Source organism: Equus przewalskii, chromosome X (genome assembly GCF_037783145.1).
Source record: "Equus przewalskii isolate Varuska chromosome X, EquPr2, whole genome shotgun sequence".
Classification (NCBI taxonomy): domain Eukaryota; kingdom Metazoa; phylum Chordata; class Mammalia; order Perissodactyla; family Equidae; genus Equus; species Equus przewalskii.
The window spans coordinates 39110627-39129630 of NC_091863.1; the positions used below are offsets into that span (position 1 = coordinate 39110627).

At 52.7% G+C, this 19004-nt stretch overlaps 2 protein-coding genes across 3 annotated transcripts in view; one reads left to right on the forward strand and one right to left on the reverse strand.

Annotated features, from left to right (window-relative positions):
- The window catches only part of SYN1 (synapsin I), a 44568-nt gene that overhangs the window by 2814 nt on the left and 22750 nt on the right, over positions 1-19004 (reverse strand). For both annotated transcript variants that reach the window (XM_070606462.1, XM_070606463.1), the window contains exons 6-11: positions 3157-3219; positions 2259-2401; positions 2093-2167; positions 1893-1995; positions 466-612; positions 23-110 (exon numbers count right to left, since the gene is read on the reverse strand). In XM_070606462.1, the coding sequence (XP_070462563.1) occupies positions 23-110; positions 466-612; positions 1893-1995; positions 2093-2167; positions 2259-2401; positions 3157-3219 (619 nt within the window). The remainder of the gene's footprint in view (positions 1-22; positions 111-465; positions 613-1892; positions 1996-2092; positions 2168-2258; positions 2402-3156; positions 3220-19004) is intronic.
- TIMP1 (TIMP metallopeptidase inhibitor 1) lies at positions 7308-11321 on the forward strand. The gene is made up of 6 exons (XM_070606526.1): positions 7308-7574; positions 8504-8632; positions 9396-9475; positions 9659-9785; positions 10026-10150; positions 11048-11321. The coding sequence occupies exons 2-6, from the start codon at positions 8512-8514 to the stop codon at positions 11216-11218; spliced, it is 624 nt and encodes a 207-aa protein (XP_070462627.1). The 5' UTR covers positions 7308-7574; positions 8504-8511; the 3' UTR covers positions 11219-11321.

Here is a 19004-nt window from a genome sequence, read left to right on the forward strand (position 1 = left end):
AGGAAGCCAGCCCCTCACTTACCCTGTGGTGGGGGGCGTTGCTGAGCCGGTGGCCCTGCGGGCTGCTGGGAGGTCTGGCGGCCCAAGGGCAGGGCCCCTGGGGATGGAGTCTGTGGCAGAGGAGTGGACAGGAGAGGTTAAAAATAGTTACCAGCCAGCAGAGCATCAGCCAATCAGAGTGACACGGGTTCCCTGTGTGCTGGGTGTTGCCGCATTTGTGGCTGAGGGGAGGGGATGTCAAGTTGTGTGGTGGGGGACTCGTTCCCAGGTTCCCAGGGGAGGGGTCAGGAGGTACTCAGGAAACTCAGGGTGGCAGCTATTTATCAGTTGCCACCACATGTGTGTAATGGTGATGCCCTTAGCCTGTTGATCGTCAGCTCTGTGACACAGCATGACCAAGGCTGTCCTGCCTGCCACCAGCTCCTGAGGGCCAGCCTGGCCCTCGCTCAGTGCCAGGGCCCTGACCTGGCTGTGGGAGCCCCTGCCCGGGGAGGCGTCCCGCTGCCGCTGCCGGGGCAGGGCCTGGGCCATCTTGTTGACCACGAGCTCTACGATGAGCTGCTTGTCTTCATCCTGGTGGTCGCCAATGAGTGGCATGGAGGAGCCCACCACCTGGGGGAGGAAAAGGGATCCAGTGAGGAGAGAGGCAGGAAGTGACAGTAACCAAAAGCTTTCAGTTGGCAAAAGGCGTGGCGGCTGCCGAGGAAGGGAGCTTCAGTCCGAGAGGCTCCGATTTTGTGCGGTGACGAAGGCCTGTCTCTTACGGGGTCCTTGGAGCGGGGGTCGGCAAACTAGGGCCAAATCCGGCCCAGCACCTGGTTTTGTATGGCCCCCGAGCTAAGGCTGGGTTGTACATTTTTTGATGGTTGAAAAAAATCAAAAGAAGATTTCATGACATGTGAAAATGATCTGAAATTTAAATTTCAGTGTCCACAAACAGTTGTATCGGAACACAGCCACACTTAATTTGTTGGCATATTGTCTCTGGCTGCTTTTGCACAGTTAAGCAGCTGCAACAGAGACTCTAGAGCCCACAAAGCCTACAGTATGCACCGTCTGGCCCTTAACAGAACACATTTGCCGAACCCTGCTTTGTAGCCTGCTGGGTGCTTTGTCCTTTACAAAGAACACTGTGGTTTACGTGGTACTTTACAGCTTACACAGCTCCTTGCCCTTTACAAAGGACTATGGGATATATGATGTGTTTAGACTTTAGAAAGTGCTTGGTAAAGGGCACCACTGTTTACAAAATGCTTTCCCATATAGAAGGCACTCCTGTTTGCCGAGCACTCTGAATTTTCAAGGCATTTTACAGTTTACAAATTGCTTTACCATTTACTGGGGACACCGCTGTTTACAAAGAGCTTTAGAATTTTGAAAGCACTTTGCTCCAATAACAAGAACTTCCTAGTTTACGGAGCTCCTTTTTTATATTTTATAAAGTACTTTGCTGTTCACCAAGCACTTCCTAATTTATAAGGTAAACTTATAACTTTCCAGTTTAGTATCAACCACCACTCTTTATAAAGTACTTTATAGTTTACAAAGTGCTTTGCTGTTTGCCATAGACCTGTCAGTTCACAGAACACTTTACAGGTTACTAAGGGCTTTGCCATTCACCAAGATGTCTCAGTTCACGGAGCACTCTATAGTTCAACAAGAGTTTTGCTATTCACTAAGGATGTCCAAGTTCACAGAGCAGTTTAGAGTTTACTAAGTATTTTGCCATTTGCCAGGAATGTCCCAGTTCACAAGGCACTTTACAGTTTACTAAACATTTTGCCATTCACTAAGGCCCTTCTGGGCCATGGAGTGCTTCACAGCTTACAGAGTGTTGCTGCCATGCTCCTGCGCCTCCCTCTGTGCCCTCACCAATCCCTGGGTGTTCCCACCTCGATGATGTGATCCCTTCCATCCTTGCCATGCAGCGCTTCCACGGCGCAGATGTCCAGTCCCCCAAAAATCTCTGAGCATGTGTCCACCCACAGCTTGTACCTGCCGAGATGTGGGGCAAGGAAGCCTGTCAGTGCCTTGCCTGGGTAGCCACACTCCCACCGTCACGTCCCCTCCTGCCTGAGCTCAGGCCACCCACCTGTCAGACATGGCAATCTGCTCAAGCATTGCAGAGCCAGTGTTGGTCTTCCAGTTTCCTGACACTGACGTCCGCCTGGGGGACAAAAGGAGAGAGGCTCAGGGGGGCCTGGGCTGCACAGGACAGGGCAGGGGACCCCTAGCTGGGCCTTGGCCTCCCCACTCACATGTAGGCCTTGTAGTTCTGCCCAATCTTCTGGACACGCACGTCATATTTGGCATCAATGAAGGGCTCGGCAGTGGCATATGTCTTGGTCAGTGCTACGACACTTGCAATGTCCTGGAAGTCATGCTGGTTGTCCACCTTGACCTGTGGGAGTGGGGCGGGGATCAGGGCCTGGTCAGGACCATGCAGCGGTGGGCACTGGGGGCGTGCACACAAATGACACAGGTGAGCTGCATGCACAGAAACTTTGGCAGACACACCAAGACATTCAAGCATGCATAATCCTGGGTCTCCCGGTTTTTACATGTGCACACAAAGACACAAAGTTGGGTGTATACAACTCTGTGAACAACTAAAACTATTGAATTGTCCACTTTAAATGGGTAAGTTGTATGGTATGTGAATTATATCTCAATAAAGCTGTGGAAAAAATGTGTGTATATACAGTTATACGCATATGGACACCCAGACACAAAATCAGTTGTACACACAATATACAAACATACAGAAGCACAGACAAACATACAAATTACAAGTCTGCTTTCTATGTACAGAGACAAAATCAGATGGACAGAAAGCATACAGGACCCCAAGACCCTTGAACACAAAAGATTACGTCGTGTGTGTTCCACACAGAGGCATGTGTATATACAGACACAACGCTGGACACACTAACAAAATAACAGGATGCGTAAAACGGGTGGAATGCATAATAGTAAACTGGGCCAACAAAATCTAAGAATGTGAGGAAAAAAATACAAATAGATAAAGACACCCCAAGACACACAATCATACAGAATTACTCATGTGTTGAATACACAATATGCATCTACACACAATGCCAGGAGCACGCACCATTTACAAACACACACATGTATGAACCCCAACTGGGGATTTACCTTGCCCATCCCAGAGTGTGCATGTCCCATCTTCACAACCACAGGGTACGTCGTGCTGCTGAGCTGGTAGAGGGGAAAGACAGAGCATGGTCAGGGCAGGAGGGCTCAGTGCCAGGGGTGGGGGTGGTGTGGAGGGGAGCTGATCCACTGGGAGCCACTTCCCAGAAGAGGCAAGTCAGAGATAGACAGGCAGCAGCTGGGGGTCACACAGCACCTCCAAGCCTAGAATCGAACCCAGAGCCCTGCCTGCCCGTCCCTCCCTCCTCCACCTCCGAGTGGCAGACTTCCCACCTCTGCTTTCCCGGGCAGACGCATGGGATAAGGGTGGGGGACTTTGCCGGAAAAGGGAAAGTCTATTTTTACAGTGAATGGATGATGGAGAAGTGAGTCTGTGCATGTGCGTGTGTGGGGGTGTGGTGGTGAGCATGTAGCAACTGGACCCCTCAGCCAGGCCTTATATGTAAGCCTTGTCCACACACATACACAACCTAGAGACATACACACAAACCCTCGGAACTCAGATCTACACAAACCAACCCAGAGGTGCCCACACGCTTTGAGCCCCCCAAACTGGAAAGGCCCATAACCAACACAGGCTCCAGAGCACAGCTCGCTCTCTGGCTGCACAGAGCCCCACGCAGGCAGCCAGCCAGCCAGGTGGGCATGGTGGAGGGCAGGGGCCAGTGCTGCCAGCCAGCCTCCTTGCCCAGCAGCACACACCCAACATTCGTAGACACACAACACTTTTGGGCACAGACACAGCCCCTCTCCTCCCGCCCAAAGCCACATAACAGAGGGACATACACAGAGGAAGGATTACCCATGCAACACAGAGACAAATAACCCTCAGAGGCACAGTCATGGAGTGCAGAGGCACACACAACTCTGACAGGCACAACAGAACTGGGGACATATTCAACACTCGCAGACATACACACCACTCCTAGGCATGTGCACAACAAACAGAAGGACCTATACCACATACACAGGTACACACACTTCTAGGGATTCACATACCCACTGAGGCCCATAACACAGAGACCCCTACCACACACCTGGGCACACAAAAGTATATCTAGGGACACAGTGAAAAGGCCATATGTACAAACGGAGAGGCATGCGTCCAACAGAGACACCCACAACCCTCCTTATTATACAGACAACACTCCTGGCTGTGTGCATGCACCCACACGCACTCACACACTCACACATTCAGGCTTGGGGGCATCTCAAGCTTCCCCGGCCCTGGGGCCGATGCGCGGCAGGGCCACGCCCTCCTCCCCGCCGACGGGCAGAGCGGCGTCCCGTTCCCGGAGGGGCAGCTGGGGCGGGGGGCGGTTCCCGGTTCCCGACAGGCACAGGAAGTCCGCAGGCTCAGGGTGACCGACTGACCTTCAGGCCTCGCCCCCCACCTTCCTCATTTCCCAAATGACTGGCGTCTCGCCGGGGCGCTGCGGGGAGGCCCCGACTTGGGCTGGGGGTTCCGGGCGCCTCGAGCGAGCCTTGCAGGGAGACGCGACAGGGGCGCGCGGCGGGGAGCGCGGGCGCACAGGGCTGGGTGAACGCGCATCCACAGTTCCTGTACCACCTGGATCCACCTTACCGACGCAGATACACAACTCCCAGAGCAGCCCAAAACACACGGGGCTGTACAAAACCCTCAGGTACACACAGACACCGCACGGAGGGGCGCACACCACCTAAAGGCACATGCACAGCTCTCAGAGGCAGAGACGCGGCAGCGAGCTGGATGCGGCACACACGCACACACCCCGAGGTTTCTAGGCCCCTGTTTTCCTAAACCCTTCTTGTTTCCTCTGGACCTGAGCTCGAACTCAACGCTGTGCACATGTGTGTGCCCGCACATGTGCACATGCAGGGAGCTTTGCCCTCTGAGATCCCCTGGAGAGCCCTAGGTTTGAATCTTGGCCTCTCCTCGTCCTAAGGCCACGTGGGACCCCAGGCAGGTCACTTAACCCCTCTCTGGGCCTCAGTCTCCTGATCTGTACAAGGGGCACAATCAGGCCCAAGCACTTGGTGTGTCGTGGGGATTGTCGGGTGCCCCAGCTGCGCACCCAGCTGGGCCCACGGCCCCGACACCCATTCAGCTCCCTAGATGGTCACACAGCGGGACACCCTTCCATGAAACCCCACCGGTTTCAAAACCTGCGCAATAACCTAGATCCACACAACCTCTCACATGCGGACAGTCGGCAAAACTCCGTGCTGACTCAGGTTTCAGAGCTACAGAGGTGGCGTCAGAAGCAGGGTCATCCAGGGGGCTGTGGCAGGACTTTCCTTTCTCCCTCGTCTCCCTTCGTCACCCGCCCTTAGCCTCCACTCTCGTGCGTCCTCACTCCCCCACTTTCACAATCAGCTTCTCCAAAGTCCTGGGGCACTTCCCTTCTCCCCTTTCTCATCCTCCCAGCAGAGTCATTTCTTCACTCTCATTCCGGGGCAGGTCACTCAATCCCTTTGTGTGTGCCTCAGTTTCCTCCTCTGTAGAATGAGGAGACGGATGGTCTCTAACTCACAGGGATGTTGTGAGGCATAGATTGGTTACTTCAGGGGAGGGGGAGCGCTCAGCACAGTATCTAGTGCCCAGGAAGCCTCCGTCCAGAAAGCGTTGGGTACTATTATTATTATCATCGGTTTAACATCCCTTGGTTCGCCAACGTTAATTAGCAAGGAGGTAATCAGGACTGACTGAGCGAGAACGTAGTTAGAAAGATTTTAGAACAGTGCCTGATACACAGTAAGCACACTATAAATGCTGCTGGTAGATTTTGTTGTGGGGGGATTGCTGCTGTTGTTGATTGGGCTAACCTCCCCGAGTTAATCAAGCTTAATCAGCAAGGGAGTAACAGAGACTGAACGAGAGAATTTACCCAAAGACTTCAGGGCACAGTATACAGTAAGTGCTCAGTAAGTGGCTGCCATCATCACTACTGTCATATTATTATTGGTTGGTCCTCCCTGAGCTGAGGAAGGATGTTAATCAGTGCTCAGAGCCCTTTCCCAGGCTCCAGGGAAGATTCAGGCGGCATCTGGAAGCTGGTGGGCAGGGATTGCCTCACCCCACCCCCCACCAGGGCTGTGGGAGGGGTGGTGGGGAAGGGCCGGGGCAGGATGGGAGGGGATGGGTTTTCTACTGACTCATGGGCCTCTTTCACCACCATTCAACTCCCCCCACCCGATGCTCATGAATTCACCGGCACCTTCTCTGCCTGCCAGGACTGTGCCACGCCTGGGTGAAGATCCTGGCACCAGTTAGCCTAGGTTCAAATCCCAGGCGTGCCCTGTGATCCTTGGAAAGTTCTTCACTCTCTCTAGACCTCGGATTTCCTCACATGTAAAATGGGAATGATACTGGTACCCATCTCAGAGGCTTTTTTTTTTTTGAGGAAGATTAGTCCTGAGGTAACTACTGCCAATCCTCCTCTTTTTGCTGAGGAAGACTGGCCCTGAGCTAACATCCATGCCCATCTTCCTCTGCTTTATACGTGGGACACCCACCACAGCATGGCTTTTGCCAAGCGGTGCCATGTCCGCACCTGGGATCCGAACCGGCAAACCCGGGCCGCCGAGAAGCGGAATGTGTGAACTTAACTGCTGCACCACCGGGCCGGCCCCTCAGAGGCTTATTGTGAGCTTTAAGTGAGATAAATTGTGCTGAGTGCCTGGTACACAGTTGGTGCTATATAAATGCTGGCTATTTGCCTGTGATTTTTGAGAGAGGGTAAGACCCAGGCTCTGGCCCCAGGCCACCTGATTTCAAATCCCGGTTCTGCCACTTATTAACTATGTCTTGGATAAGTCACTTACTCTCTCGTGCCTCAGTGCTCCGTTCACCTGCCTTATCTCCCACCACCGCTTCTACTGATTTGTTTCTTCTCTGCCTCCCCCACCCTTCACCAGAATGTCGGCTCTACCAGGAGAGGGATTTTTGTGTGTGTTGGTGTGTGTGCCTGGCACACAGTAGGTACACAAGAAATGTTCACTGAAGGAATGAACTAATTCGGGCTTCAGCCCTGGGGAGGTGGGGGACCGTGGCTGGACCGACTTTGGAGAGAGTTTGGAGACTTGAGGGAATTGCACTGGAGGGAATCCTGCCTCGAAGCCCTCCACTGAGGCCTCCTGGAGGGACTGTTGCCAGATGCGCTCATGGGGGAGGAGGATGGCCAGGGCGAGGCCCAGGGGGAGGGAGTGGAGGAGGGTGCATCTCTTTTTCGGCAGCCCTCCGCCCGCCCCTTGGCCTCCACCGATGGTGGGCGGATGAGTAATGCATCCAGGAAGCCTGGAGGCCTGTGGTTTCCGCACGGCTGCCACCCCCGCCCCTCGCGTGGACATTTATCCTCCGCTGCTCAGGCCCTGCCGCCATCGCCGCGGACCCAGCGCCTAGAGAGACTCCAGCAGAGGTAGGCGGGGGCCCCCGGCGGCCTGCAGGGCCTGGAGCTGGGCTGGAGCTTTCCCGCCAGCCTCCTGGCTGCTGGGCCTGGCTGCTCGGCCTGGCTGCTCGGCCTGGCCGGCGGGGCGGGTACCAGGACCCCGGGCTGGTCAAGGGGAAGAGGGCAGGAGGCTGGAACTACTCCCCCAATCCCGACACCCCAAACTCCTCCAAACCCCTGACATCCATCTCCGACTCCCCCAACCATGAGCCCCTAATATCATTGATGCCTCCCAAGCTGCCAACTCCCCTACTTTCCCTGAGTGCCCCCCCAAATCCCCCTAAACCCCTGAAGCTCCCTAAATTTCCCAAGCCCCCTAGCCCCCAAGACTCCTAAATCCCAGCTCCCTAAACCTCAGAACTTACTCTGCCCTCCTATCCCTCAGGCGCCCCCACCCTCTTAGGCCCCCAAACTGCCCCTGCTCCCCAAGCCCCCAACCTCCCCCCAATTCCTCCACCTCCCTCCACTCCTTGGCCTCCTCTGTGGCCTCCTCTCTCTCAATGTGCACAACCCGGAAATTCCCAACCTCCCCCAAACTCCTCTAGCTCCCCAAACCCTAGATGCCTAGACTCCTCAAGCTTCCGACTTCCCCAACCCCCTCCCTCAGCCCCCTTATCCCACAAACACCACAACCTCCTAATCACCCCACTCACCCAGTCCCCTCCATCGCTCGAACCCCACGCTCCTAAACTCTCCAGATACCCGACTCCCCTAAACTCCTCCGGGCACTCAAATCCCCAACCCCTTTCCAATCCTCAAGCCTCCAACACCTCAAGCCCTGGTGCAGGCGCCTAATCCCCGCTGGAGTGGGCGGGCGGGGGGGGGGGGGCAGGATGGGACGGGAGGCCTGCCCAGGTCTGCGGATCAGCTGGGCTGATCCCTTCTCCCCACCCCTGCAGCACCCACCATGGCCCCCTTTGCACCCCTGGTCTCCGGCATTCTGTTGTTGCTGTGGCTCACAGCCCCCAGCAGGGCCTGTACGTGTGTCCCACCCCACCCGCAGACGGCCTTCTGCAGCTCTGAGTTCGGTGAGTGGACCCCACTCTGCCCACACACTCTGTGCTTTGGTCTCCCTCTCAGTCCAGTGGGGTTCACCACGGTGCCTACCTCTAGAACAATTCCACTCTGCCCTGCCCTGCCCTGACTCTGCTTCAGCCACACTGGCATCCTCATGCTTCCTTGATCTTCCAGGCCCAGCCCCACATCAGGGCCTTTGTACTGGCTGCTCCCTCTGCCTGGTATACCCTTCCCCCCGGGTATCCACATGGGTGGCTGCCTCAAAGGTCACCTTCTCAGGGTGGCCTTCCCTGACTACCCTATTCAAAATTTTAATCCCTGCTCCCTAGTTCTCCTGATTCCCCCTTACCCAGCTCTGAAATTCCTCATCACACTTAATCCTTCCTAACATTCCATAGACTTGTTTATTTTGCTTTTGTTTAGTCTGTCTCCTCCTGGCTGGAATGTGAGCTCCACAAGGGAAGGGATTTCTGTGTTTTGTTCACTGTTGTGTCTTTAACACCCAGAACAGTGCCTGGCACACAGCAGGCACTCCGAAATAGGAGCTGAGTGAATGAACACTGATGAATGCCTGTCAAAGGCTTAAAGCGGTGCCTGGCAAAAGCAGGCGCTTATTATACCGATGTGCCTCTTAACACACGTGTAGATCACTTAGGTGCTGCCTGGCATCCAGCCATCCCTATTTCAGTATGTGCTTTGCTAGTATTATTATTGTGATTATTTTATTGGCTCATGCAGTCCATCTGACTCATTTCCTTCTCTCCTCTTCTGCAGTCATCAGGGCCAAGTTCGTGGGGACCTCAGAAGTCAACCAGACCACCTTACAGCGGCGTTATGAGATCAAGATGACCAAGGTAGCCCTCCTGACCCTTCCCCAGCAGTTTCTAACATCTTCCTCCCTGGCGAAAAAAAACCCTCTGGCCACCAGTTGGCGAGGAAGTTAGCTGTGATCTCGGGATGCTATGTGACTTCAGGGAAGAACGTGGAGTGGGAGGATTATGTCAGTAAAAGAGCCTCTTCCCTTCATCCATCGACAGATGTTCAAAGGGTTCAGCGCCTTGGGGGATGCCCCTGACACCTGGTTTGTCTACACCCCCGCTATGGAGAGCCTCTGCGGATACTTCCACAGGTCGGAGAACCGCAGCGAGGAGTTTCTCATCGCCGGTGAGGCCCCGCCCCCTCGCCCTGTGCCACGCCGACCCTTTCCTCAGGCGCTGCCCGGCAACCGTGAGGGGCCGAGGCTCCGGAGGAACGGTCCCAGTTGAAATGGGGACCGCCCCAAGTTCAGCCTATTAGAAGACTGGGGTTTTGCCCGGCGGGGGTCTGTGCTCCTGGGACGCCAACCAGGCACCGCCCAGCCCCGCCCAGCCAATCAGAAGTTGCCTGTTGCCCCCTCCTTCCCAGGACAACTATTGGACGAGAAGCTGTACATCACCACCTGCAGTTTCGTGGCTCCCTGGAACAGTCTGAGCTCCGCTCAGCGCCAGGGCTTCACCAAGACCTACGCCGCCGGCTGTGGGGAATGCTCAGTGAGTGCCTGGGCCCTGCCCGCCACCTGGAGAGCCGTCCTTGGGCTCTTCCCCAAACCATGGCTTGTTTCTTGCTCCCTCTGGCTAGTTCTTGTCCCCATGGCTGCTCCCCAAACCCTAGGGCTGTCCCTGACCTCTCTTGCTGTTCCCCCAAACCTGAGACTGTTTCCCTGGAAATTCTGGTTGTCCTTTTGCCCTGTGTCTGATACCTGGGGGTTCGCTGTTTCCTGGACTTTCTGGCTGCTTCCTGTCCCTCTAACTCCCCCTTGTGACTATTCTGTAGTCCCACTGTCTATTCCTGACCTGGGATTGCTTCTTGGTTCCCTCAGATTTCTCCAAGAACACAAAGCGCTGTTTCCCAAAGCCAGTGCCTCTTCCCCAGCACATCTCATTGCTGCTCTGCAGCTCTGCGTGTTCTGCTCACAAAGGCGTATTCCATTGCCCTTCCGATGGTTCCGAGGCTGCGCCCTGATAGGCCTGAATGTCCTCTGACCCCAGTGCCTGTCTGAGTCCCACGGCTCCTTCCTAGGCTTAAGATCCGCACCCGCCAGCTGTTCCCTGCTACTGCCAGTTGTTCCTTATGCAATGGGACAGTTCCCTGGGAGATCTGCCTGACTGACTCCCCCATGACTGTCCCCAACCACTCTTCCAGGAAACTGATCCTTTCGCTGGCCCACTGTCACCTCGCCCAGCCCAATGACTGTTTCCCCAATGAGAGGGGCTGTTCTTGAGTCTGTACCCAGGTGGGGCGACACCAGTCGTGTGTGTCCCATCTCCCCCCCACCGCCCCCCCCCGCAGCTCACTGTTGAAAGCTGAGGAGGGGGAAGTTCTGCTCCGTGGGGGAGGTAGGGGCAGGAGGAGAAGCCCTCAGAGATGTGCCTTGCTCCCCCCTCCAGGTGTTTCCCTGTTCATCCATCCCCTGCAAACTGCAGAGTGACACTGATTGCTTGTGGACGGACCAGCTCCTCACAGGCTCTGACAAGGGCTTCCAGAGCCGCTACCTCGCCTGCCTGCCCCGGGAGCCAGGGCTGTGCACCTGGCAGTCCCTTCGGCCCCGGACGGCCTGAATCCTGTCTCCAGCAGAAGCTGAAGCTTGCACAGTGTTCACCCTCTTTCCCATTCCTATCTTTCTTTCTCCAAGACAGTGAAATAAAGAACTACCACCCAGCAGGCAGCGTCCCTGTGTAGTGTCTGGGAACAAACCCATGTCGCTGATGACCTGGTGGGAGCACCCTGGGGCCAATGTGGGGGTGGGGGGTGAGGGGTGCAAAATGTTGGCTTTCTATATTTTACATAAAATGTGAAGATTTGGTAATGATTCTCTACACTGGCATTAGCGTTGGTAATCTGCAACATCGTTAATGGTAATTTAACCTGCATTATCAGCCACAACTTACTGGATAATCTCTCTCCTCAATACTTTAAAACATTTTACTAATTTATAACTGCTATTTGCACAAGGCTCTCCAGTTCATAAATGACCCCCCCGCTGATGAATCACCACCTCCTTGGCAAATCCCCCTAGTCACGAATCGCTCCAGTTGACACGCTCGTTGCGAATGCCCTGTCAATGGGCAAACTGCTCTCTTCCTCCCTTGGGCAGGGTCCTGATGTCATCCAGTGAGGATGTCCTGCCCCATCCAAACCTGTGGGTGTTACTGTCCCCCCCTTTAGGTTTTGTACTGTGAGTCTGACTTGAGTGAAAAGGGAAACCCCCAGGTGACCAGAGGCGCCCCCCACATAACCCAGCCAAGGACTCTGGACAAAGGGGTAGCCCTGGCGCCCCCCATGGCCTGCGGGAGATTCCTTGGAAGTGGCTGTTTGGGGAAAAGGAGGGGTGGGGAGAAGGTGTGATCTAGAAACCCTCAAGCTCTGCCCTTCTCCCCCTCCCCCCCCTTCACTCTTCTGACCGACTCTTAAGGAAATAGTGACAGCAGTGAAGTGCAGGCAGGACTGAAACTCAGGACCAGCCAGGTGCATCAGCCCACACCCACCCTACACCTCCCCCTATGTAGCTGTCCCCTCACTAAAACTGGGGCCTCTAGACCCGAGCCTCACCTTTCTGGTTCATCTTCCCCCATAAAACCTGAGTGAAAGACCCCCCCCCCCCAACTCCCTTCCTTCAGCCTTCCTGCCTCCGCAGCTGGGCCCAGGCCCCTCCAGGCCCTTCCCGGGCCCTGGCTACTGCCTCTCAAAGTGTGACTCGAGTGAGTCTCAAAGTGACTCCAGTGAGGCCCCTGGGAACTGGACTTTTAGACTGGTGCAAACATTCAGTGTAACACTCAAGTGTCCTGTTGACCTGAATCTGCTTGAAAAAAGGCCCAGTGTATCTTCTTTGGTAAAGGAAAGGACCCTCTAACTCCCTCCCATCAGACTACCAATAAGACCCCCTGTCTCCTCCAGGGTGTTCTGGTTCACTATGCGTGGCCCCCTGCATCCTCAGTGGTCCTGTCCTTTCACAGTCCTGGAAGCTTACCCCAGGGCCCAAGGTATGTGCTGGATCGGGATAGCTGGATTTCCAGTGCCCAGTGCTTACCTGCCTGTGCAGGGCATGCGCACTGTGGCAACAACTTCTATATCAATGTCTACACCTTGGTTATGTCCTGGGAGGATCTGAACCCTGACCACTAACAGGGGCAAATGGTAGCTTTACTGATGAGCACAACTGTAAGGGAAGGGCCTGGGCCCTGGTTTGGCCCTGGTGACCGTGTCACTATTGGCTCAGCTGCCTGCAAGAGTTTGGCAGCTACTGACAGTACAAGCCCTAGTACCAGCTCCCTGACTCTGATGCTGTCCCCTGAGCCCTCAGCTATTTCAACCCCTGGGAGGAAGGTGAAGTAGAAAGTGGCAGTGGAAGGATGGAACCCAGTGTGGAGGCCATTCTCCTGGCGACCTGCCCACCTACAGTTGGTGCCCTGATCAAAACATCAGTGCTTCATGGGCAGGGCTGACCACCAGGTCCTACTGCAGGCCCTTCCACAGAGTTCAGAACAGCATACAAGGCCACCTCCCCTAGGCCCCAGCAGGAGCTCCTAGCAGGCTATCTGTAGTCCTGGGGTTGTTACATTTCCTCAGCACTCTTCTAGAAAATCCATTAAAGTGAATTCCCCCCGCCGCAGCATTCCATGTGTCTGTGTGTGAATCTCTGCTTGGGAGAAACTTGATGGCTGAGAGGAAGCACACGGGGGTGCCAGCCCTGTGAGGCGTGCAGCATGGGGTCCAGCTCACTGGGGAGCCTGGGGGCCAGCCCTTCCCTCACGGGGCCTCAGTACTTCTCCCTAAAAATGGGCCTCGCAGTCCCTACCCAGAATCCTTCTGAGGTCTGTGCTAGGGTTGGAGGATGATTAACGGGAGTATTCGCCCCTTGGGTATTTTTTCAGGTCAAAACACATGAAACTGTCATAACAGTAACTTCATGTGTAATATTACTAATGGTGATTTGATTTCTCTACAGGCAGTGTAGTGTAGCGGTTAAGAGCGTGAATGCTGGAGCCAGGTCATTTGCATTCAAATCCTTTCCCTTCCATCCTAGCTCTGTGTCCTTGGGGAAATCACATTACCTCTTTGGGCCTTAGTTTCCACATCCGTAGAATGAGGATAAAAACAAGGCCTAACAAGGGAAAACAGGATTGAAACGAAAAAACAGCCCACTAATTGGGAAAAAATATTTACAAGTTACTTATCTGACAAGGGGTTAATCTCCATAATATATAAAGAACTCACACAGCTCAACAACAAAAAATCAAACAACCCGACCAAAAAATGGGCAGGGGACATGAACAGACATTTCTCCAAAGAAGATATAAGGATGGCCAATAGACACATGAAAAGATGCTCATCATCACTAATCATCAGGGAAATGCAAATCAAAACTACACTAAGATATCACCTTACCCCAGTTAGAATGGCAAAAATATCCAAAACCAAGAGTGACAAATGTTGGAGAGGTTGTGGAGAAAAAGGAACCCTCATACACTGTTGGTGGGAATGCAAACTGGTGCAGCCACTATGGAAAACAGTATGGGGATTTCTCAAAAACTTAAAAATAGAAATACCTTATGACCCAGCCATCCCACTACTGGGTATCTATCCTAAGAACCTGAAATCAGCAATTCCAAAAGTCCCATGCACCCCTATGTTCATCACAGCATTATTTACAATAGCCAAGACGTGGAACCAACCTAAGTGCCCAGCAACTGATGATTGGATAAAGAAAATATGGTATATATATATATATATATATATATATATATATATATATATATACACGATGGAATACTACTCAGCCATAAAAAAGGACAAAGTCGTCCCATTCACAACAACATGGATAGACCTTGAGGGTATTATGTTAAGCGAAATAAGCCAGACAGAGAAAGACGAACTCTGTATGACTCCACTCATAGGTGGAAGTTAACATATAGACAAGGAGAACTGATCGGTGGTTACCAGGGCAAAGGGGGGGTGGGGGGAGGGCACAAAGGGTGAAGGGGTGTACCCACAGCATGACTAACAATAATGTACAACTGAAATTTCACAAGGTTGTAAACTATCATAATCTTAATAAAAAAGAAAAAGAAGAAGAAGGCCTAACTCATAGGGACAATGTGAGCTGCAAATGAGGTGGTACATGTAAGGGGCCTGGAACAGTGCTAGGCACACAGCACTTACAAGTATTAGTTATTATCCGTAGTAGCGTGATAAATATAATTTAGTGTATAACTTCAGTAGTGATAATTCTTATCAGTAATTATTATTTACAATATTGCAAATAAAGTTTGGTATCAGGATGATAATCTACAATATTGGAAATAATGTGTATTATTAGTAATGATAATTTAATGCACCCTGGAAACCTAGTTTAACTCATGATCTTGATAATCTCTCCTAGAGATGTTATAAATATTTAATATGCTCATTTATAATGTTTTTCTTATTACTATGATACTTGTACACTGCTTCCCAGTGTGCAAATCCCCTAACTGAAAAATACCAACATTTTCAAAGACTCCTGAGGGCAACCCCTCCAGGCAGTGATGACATTTTCCACCATGAAGTCCTCATGGTAGACAATTCACCACATTTATAAATCTCTACTGTCACCAAGAGTACAGGTGACAGATCTCTAAGCCCTTGGTGAATCTTTCCATTGCAAAGTCCTCTCTCATCGTGGTACAAATCCACTCTTTCCCAAATAACCCACTAACAAATATCTCTGTTGGGCTACCCTCTTATTCATAAATATCCCGCAGACATTGGTAAACCTCCTCATTCACAAATACCCAGCAGCAATCTATCATCCACTGATGGACCCCAGTGACAAATATCTCTCTGTATACTTACCCATCCATTGGCATATTCCCTACTGACCACCCACCTGACAAATCTCTCTGTTCATAAATATCTTTCTATGACAAAATTCCCACTGATAATCTCTATTGACAAATGTACCCATTCTTACATCTCAACCCACTTGCATATCTCCTCATTCAGAAATGGCCATTGAAATGCCCCCAGTAATGAGCTCCCTTGTCAAATCTTCACATTCCAAAATACCCACCATTGATATGTATCTCATTGATAAGCCCATTTGAAACTCTTTCCATTCATAAAATACCACCCACCCATATAGACCCTATTGATTGACCCCCATTGACACATTTCCCCATCCTTAGATATCTCTAGTTGGAAAATCTCCCTGCTGGAACAGCTCCCAACGAATTACCCTATATGTTGAAACATCTCTCCCCGCCACCCCATGACAGATGAAGAGGTAGATTTCTATAAGACCAGCCCTGTCTTTTTATCAGTAGTGACTGACGCCTATCTCACTATCCAGCCCTGACACCTCCAATGCTAGTAGTGGTGAAATCTGAGGACCAACCCTGATTGCATTGTAGAGCTCCCACCAAACGAAATGATTAGGGCACAAGTTCTCTTTCAATATGTGGGTGAAGGTGGAGCTTTTCTAAAAAACAAGATGGGTTGAAAGTCTGCATAACAAGCTGTTTGAACCTCAGACACACTCCCCAACTGCCAATCCCTGCTCCAGTAGAAGGCGGGAGGCACACCCTCTTGAAAGAGTAAAATAGAGCGTTCATGTGGGCAGGAATGCCCAGGCTGTGCTTCCCTGTTGTTGACTATTTATCCACCACTGTGCTTGGGCCCCTGCTGAACCCGTGTGGAGACCTACAGCTCTGACTGATGGAGGTGGGGTCATTGTTACCAGAGGCCCAGACTCAGTGTCGTTTCTTTCTGCTACACCATGGAGGCCTCCTCCTGACCCCAGGCCCCTGGAAAGCAGTAGTGTTAGATAGATGCTCCCTGAATCTGCTCCTGATTGGGGGTGAGCTGGGCCAGAGAAAGGTCATGCTTCAACTTCCCCCTCTGTGTCCCTCAGGCCCCTGCCATGAATCTCACCTTCCTGCTGGCCCCTGCTTTGCTCCTGGCTCTGTCTGTGACCATCCTGGGCAGGCCTTCGAGTACTACCAACCACACTCCCACACTGCTTATTGTAACTCAGACATAGGTAAGTCTGGGCAGACCTCAGAGAGGCCTCCAACACAGGGGCTCACAGTGAGGTTCCAGAAGGGTGGATAAAGCCTCCTGAGGTGGTAGAACCTGGAGAGGAGGTGCTCTGCCAACTTTTTTTTTTCAGGAGTCTTGGGGGTGGGGAAAATCGTGAATGCCTAAACCCCAAGGGGTCCCCTGACACATTTTTCCCACCTCTAGTCCTCATGGCTTAATTCCTGGGGCTCATCCTCCTTCCTGAGACCATGAGCCATTATGAGTTCAAATTGCAAGGGTACCCTGTCCACCCCTTCCCCAGATCTGTCTCCCCACCAAAATACAAGCCCCTGACCCTGCTCTGGCTGAGGGAATGGGATGGGTCTCTGAGGCCCAAAAGCTACTGATGTGATATTAAGACTCCAGCCCCTCACCGTATAAATGCTCCTCAGTCCTAGTGTACCCCTCCCACTTTTCCCCTTACAATCAGGGTTCCTAGAGAGGTCCTGAACCTCTGGTTCATGGAAGTACTAATATAAAGAGCAATGTGGTTATATCTATCTACATGCCCACCAAGAACAGCTGTGGCGACATCCATGAGGAGAGGTTCCCCTTTAGGAATCCTTCATCACAGGTCAGCCAGCCTGTCCCCACCATGCATGGACTCCTCATCCGCAGGCCTCCCTCTTTCCTAGCCCTGGAACAAAGTGTCCCCTCCCTGGGGCATTCTCCCACCAAGTGCTCCCCACCCAGGATACTGTGCTCTCAATTTCAGTCAACCACGGCAAATTCTGTCCCCCACCCATAGTGTCCTAAGTCTTTGGGACTGACCACTTGGGGATCACAGTTTGTCCTAGTCAAGGGACATCTGGTCACACTTTACTGACCATCAGGGCATGGCGTCTGTCCCCTCTAGGCTCTGAGGAATGGGAACCTGCACTTCGGGAAACGAGCGGTGTGTCCTTGGAAGGGGTTCGGGGAGGAGTACATCGGGGAGGCTTCCTGAATATCTACAGGAAAGGATGCCACTGGGCCTGGAGTGTGCCCCTCAGATATGCCCGCAGCCACAGCTCCAGTGGTTTCCTGTTCTTTCTGATTCCTGCTCCCATTTGCCAATCCCCGCTTCCTCTCCTATTCCCTGCTCCTGCTCCTTCTCCATGTTCCCTACTCCCTTCTCCCTGCTCTCTGCTTTCCTCACCATTTGCTATCCCCTTTCACTGTTCCCTGGCCCCTCTGTCTGACCTTAGTCCCTGCTGCCCTTCTCTTCTAGGAGCAGAAACCATGAGAAGTGTGTGGAGCAGTGCTCTGCCCAACCACCTCCAGGTGCTTCCCTGCCACCCCCACAAAGCCACATACCTGAGTCCCAACCTTGCAGAGTGTTTGAGGAGGGACACCTGCTTGTCTGAGCACTGGCAAGAAGAACATGAAGCCATGAACTTGGCTGCCTTCCCTGGGACCTGATGTCTGCTGTTGAGTCTTCATGTACAACAGCCGCCTCCTGCCTCGGACCCAGACTTCTACTCAACCACAGTGAACTGAGGCCTCTCCACATTCTTCTCCATCACAAACCAATCCAAGCCCATCGACCTCCCCTAAAGACCTCCTCAAGCCTCCCAGAGACCATCAACTTCTAACCATGCTGGGGATCTATCTGGTCATGTTGTTTCTTGATCTGGGTGCAGATGACAGGAGTGTGCTTACTTTGTGAAACGTCAGCCAGCTGCACACTTATGATATGTCCCCTTTTCTGAACTTGTTATATCTCAATGAAATTGGCCCCTCAAAAGAAACCCCCCACCTTATTGACATATCTCTCCTGCTCCTTCCTTCAACTGCTCCCTCGCTTCTGCCCTCTCTCTTTCACACAATCCCCACATCCCTCACCCTGTTGATTCTCACCCTGAAGCACCCTCTCTTTCCTCACTGCACAGAGACTATGAATCCTGGGCCCAGAAGGGAGACTGGATCCAGAGAGGCCTCGGGGTTGGACTCTGCCTCTCACATCGTGAACCCTCTATAAATGTCTGCTGAGCCATAAATCAGCTGCAGTCTAGGTAGCAAGGGAGGGGAAGTCCCTCTTCCTACAGCACCCCCCACCCTAGGTCTGCACAACCAGGTTGATGTAAACAGATCACCAGGCTGGGGAAGTTGTGAAGAGAAGTCAAACTGTGCTTAACAGGGTCCTCCCATGTGCTCCAGCCCTGACTGGCGACTATTTAGACACACTGACCTGAGCATCCTTGAGGACTCCTGGTGGTCTGCAACCTGGATGGGAGTAGATGGGGTAGTGGAGCCAGAGTCCCCATGTGTGTCTTCCGCTACGTGATGGAGGCTGGGCAACCTCCCACC